Here is a 4,204-nt window from a genome sequence, read left to right as displayed (position 1 = left end):
GGAGACTACTTCTGAGATCAGCACAGACTGTGTGGGGTGGTTGGGGGGGGGGGGGTGGTGCGCGTGATGTGTGGGATTCTGAAAAGAAAGAAACCAGCAAAAATGTGGTGTTTATACTGATTTTTGAGTTGCTGAGTTCTATCCTGTTTCCTTGTGTAACAATTGAACAAATTCCTCTTTCAGTGGCATTTTTATTCTCTTGCCTACAATCCATGTTTCCTAATGTCCAGTGGGAGTTTGTGGTGATTGAATACCCCAGATGTTTGGAGTGCTGAGTCTAGCAGTGTTGGGTTGACGTCAGTGATTAGTGAGGCTCCTATGGTGACATTGAAACAATGACTTGAACTGTGTGTGGGCAGTCTCGTGTACAGTGTTCATGTTTCTCTGTTGATGGTATTGTGAAATTCACCAGCTGTGTTAGTGGGACAACTACAATAGCAGGGACCCCGATAGTTTTGACAAGTCCCTGCTACTCAAAGGTAACTTTGCTGCAGCTTGTTTGATATTCTTGACCCCTTTTTCTGATTTCAGGGAGTGGTTCCATTCCTTGTGAGTGCTACAGCTGGAACAACTGTCTTTGGAGCGTTTGATCCTCTGCCAGAAATTGCAGATATCTGTGAAAAGTATGGAATCTGGCTTCATGTTGATGTAAGTAGGATGACTGAACCAGTGATTACTGCTGGACTCTGAAACGCATTCATTTATTCAATATTTCTGGTATTTAAGTGAATTGGGAACAGTAGTGTTCCCTGTATGATCAACCTGATATTGACCAGTTGTATTTTGTCAGGGGTCTTAAACCAAATCTCCTGGGTGAATGAAGAGAGGAGTTGGTGGGTTATGTTCCACAGATCGTGGCAGCAAATTCCATTTGGATTTTTCAAATGGAAGTGGTGGGAAAATAAAGCCTCTGTTAAAATAAGAGAGATGAGCGGATTCCGGGATAATGTATCATTTATTTGTCGTTGAAGGAACATTGGGCACAAGTAGTGTCCATGCATTCCAGCCATCTAGTGTTGCAATAGGGCACAGTAGTTTTGGGATGTGGCAGGCATTACAGGTTAACTAGTTGATTTTGCCCAATGCAAGAATGATAGCAATAAGTGCAAATCCACCTCCCCCCTGCCCCCAATATTTCTTTGCCTGTGCTTTTTAGATTCATTGCAACTGCCTCAGTGAAGTCCTTTTGTCAATGGAAGTCTTAAAATAGAGGACATCACATTCTAAGGCTCTACATATTTCACACTTGTTGCTAATCTCTCTTGACTTTATATGCACTCAGTACTTCAACTGCATCTTTTGTGCGGAATACTGAAGTGAGCAAATTATCTCTGCAACTTGAAGATGGTTTACTTTTATTTCTCTCCAATTGTTATCCTCTGCCATTAATACTTACCTAACACTGAGAAACTTTTTTTTTTTGCAAATTTTCTGAAGCAATGTCTGGTTTAGTTTGGGATGGGGGTGTTGGGGAATGCAATATGGATACACTGAAGATCCACTGATCTATCTGTGTCTCTCTCTCTCTCTCTCTCTCCCTCTCTTCTCCCTCCCTCTCTCCTTCCCCCCCCCCGCCAAAGATAAATGTTGCCTCATGCTCAAAATATTTCTGATCCAACCTCTTGAGATGCGTCACTTTGACACAAGAGATTTTTGAACCCAGACCTTCTGGTCCAGAGGTAAAATTACCACTTTGCCACAGGAGCCTTTCCTTATTACAATCCCTGTTAAATTTTATTTCAGCCTATTTCATAAGAGGTTTACTTGTAGCATTGAAACTGACCGTACTTTGTAAGCTGCAGTATGCCATTTCATATGGAATTACAACTCTATTGCTTTCATATTTCTTAATCTGGCATTGATCCGTACTACATGGTGAATAAAGGTAATACCTTGAACAATCTGTTCTGCAGCCTCAATGAGTTGAAGTGCAGGTACTCTCCTGTACTTGCACCTAACTCAACACCTGCAGTTTTAGTCTGTGTCTGCTCAATCAAAAGAGGTATAGGCAACAACATGAGCCAAAGGCTCTGTTTGGATTTGAATATTTAAAACTTTGTTTGGAGAATGTCAGTGTCACTGGCTGGGCCCATCCTTCATTGCTCTTCAGAAGGTAGTGCTGAGCTGTCTTTAGATATGACCACAACACTGTTAGGGAGGGAGTCTCAGGATTTTGCCCCAGTGACTGAGAAGGAGTAATGTTTGTCTTTTCTTTTTGTTGAAATTTGTTCATGGGATGTGGGTGTTGCTAGCTGGGCCAACATTTATTGCCCTGGTTGCCTTTGGCAAGGTGATGGAGTGATGCTGCCTTGAACTACAGTCCATGTGCTGTAGCTGGATCCACAATGCCCCTAGGGAAGGAATTCCAGGATTTTGACCCAGCAACAGTAAAGGAACACCAATATATTTCCAAGGCAGGATGATGAGTGGCTTCAAGGGGAACTTGCAGATTGCAGTGTTCACATGTATCTGCTGCCCTCCTCCTTCTACATGGTGGTCCATGGTGGGTTTGAAAGGTGCTGTTTAAGGATCTAGCTCCAAGCAAACTAGTCCTGTTGACCCTGCAAAGTGCTCCTTACTAACATCTAGGGATTAGTGCCTCATTGGGACAGCTGTCTCAGACTAGTCTAGCAACAGCCTGACACAGTTACATCATACTTTTACAGAAAATGAGTCACCACCGTCACCATAAAATGAAGAACTGTGGATGCTGGAAATCTGAAACAAAAACAGTAACTGCTGGGTTATGCTTTGGTTTTGGTTCCATGCCAGCCATCTCCATCCTCCGCGATATAACCCTTGCACACCTACCCCACTTTTGCCCCAAAGATGGAGCTGGAATGTGAAGCTGCCAAATGCCTGGGAGAAACGAAAGGCAAGCAACCTCTTACAGAATGGGGCCAATTTGTTGTGTAATAATCTGTGTGGTGTTTGAGTAAACCAATCCCAGGATCAACACTTCACTACTGGGGGAGCTTTGATTGAAAGCAGTTGGTGCTAGTCAGTGATTTACATCTTCTACATATATAGGAGTGTGCACAACATGTTAATTCTGACAAAGAGTGACTGAACTCAACATTAACTGTGTTCTTCTTCTCTACAGATGCTGCCAGACTTGCTGAGTTCTCCAGCATTTTCTTTTTGTTTCAGATTTCCAGCATCTGCAGTTCTTTGTTTTTTAATCTTAATTATGTCACTGGTCACCTTGGAAGTTGTGGTTTGATGCTGTCCTCTGTCCAGCTGCCCAGGGTGTGAGTGCCTTTTGAAGGCTCTTGCCTTTTGCTGTTTCTCACTCTCCTCTCTCAATCTAATAGGCAGCCTGGGGCGGAAGTGCCCTCATCTCCAGGAAACATCGGGATTTGCTGACTGGAATCAAGAGGTGCAAACTAATTCAGTGATCAGTAGGATGCTTTCTACACTGTTTTTCTGTTTTCTAAAGGGTACATTGTATTAAAAGACATGTATATGATGTGCTTGCATCTATGTCCAAGATTTTCATTTTGTTGTAGTCTTTCCACTTCAGAAGAACAATGTTTTTCCTCTGATGCCAGCAGTTTGTGGGCAAGGCTAACCGCTTAATGAGTGATCACGTTCTCGTACTGTTTGCTGCTTAAGCATTTTTAAGATAGCAATGACTTCTGCTGAACTAATAATTTGTGATGGTCACTGGTCACAGTGATAATTAGTGTTTATTGTCAGATAGGTTGGACACAAATGGCTAAAATACAGTTTAAAAACTTTAATGTTACTTTTTAACAGATGTCAAGTGTGCCATTTATGTTATGCTCCTATTTCTTGAGACTGTGTGATTAGAAGGATATTTGATGGCTTGGTGCGTAAAGTGACTGTGTGTTTGAATATTCAGTCACTTTATTGCAGAATTGCCTGGGTTTGGAAGGCAACTGTGATTAGGTCTGCTTTTTGGCATTATTCGGGGGGGGGGGGGGCTGAAATTTAGTGTTCAGGTGTTGGACAGAGCAAAGAAAACGAGCAATGTAAACTCCAAGAATGGTGTGGAAATAACAAAGGAGGAAACACTAAGAGAAAAATGTATACCACTAGGGAAACATGCTGATTGGGTAATAAGTTGACTTTGGCTGAGGCATTGCCATGAGGACAACAGTGCCTCCCCAAACAGTCTGGTAATTTACAGAAAGCACAGGACTCGAGCATATTCCTCTTGAATGAGCATAGATGGGCCACG

The 4,204-nt window shown here is 42.5% G+C and overlaps 1 protein-coding gene across 1 annotated transcript in view; it reads left to right on the top strand.

The window, feature by feature from the left end:
* Positions 1-4,204, top strand: part of csad (cysteine sulfinic acid decarboxylase) — a 39,018-nt gene that overhangs the window by 26,893 nt on the left and 7,921 nt on the right. Inside the window, 2 exon segments of the mRNA XM_048618841.1 lie at positions 532-648; positions 3,315-3,379. Of these exon segments, the coding sequence (XP_048474798.1) occupies positions 532-648; positions 3,315-3,379 (182 nt within the window).

This window comes from Rhincodon typus, chromosome 41 (assembly GCF_021869965.1).
Source record: "Rhincodon typus isolate 14 chromosome 41, sRhiTyp1.1, whole genome shotgun sequence".
Lineage (NCBI taxonomy): Eukaryota > Metazoa > Chordata > Chondrichthyes > Orectolobiformes > Rhincodontidae > Rhincodon > Rhincodon typus.
Note: the sequence above shows the minus strand (reverse complement) of the source record. Positions and strands in the feature narration are given on the sequence as shown.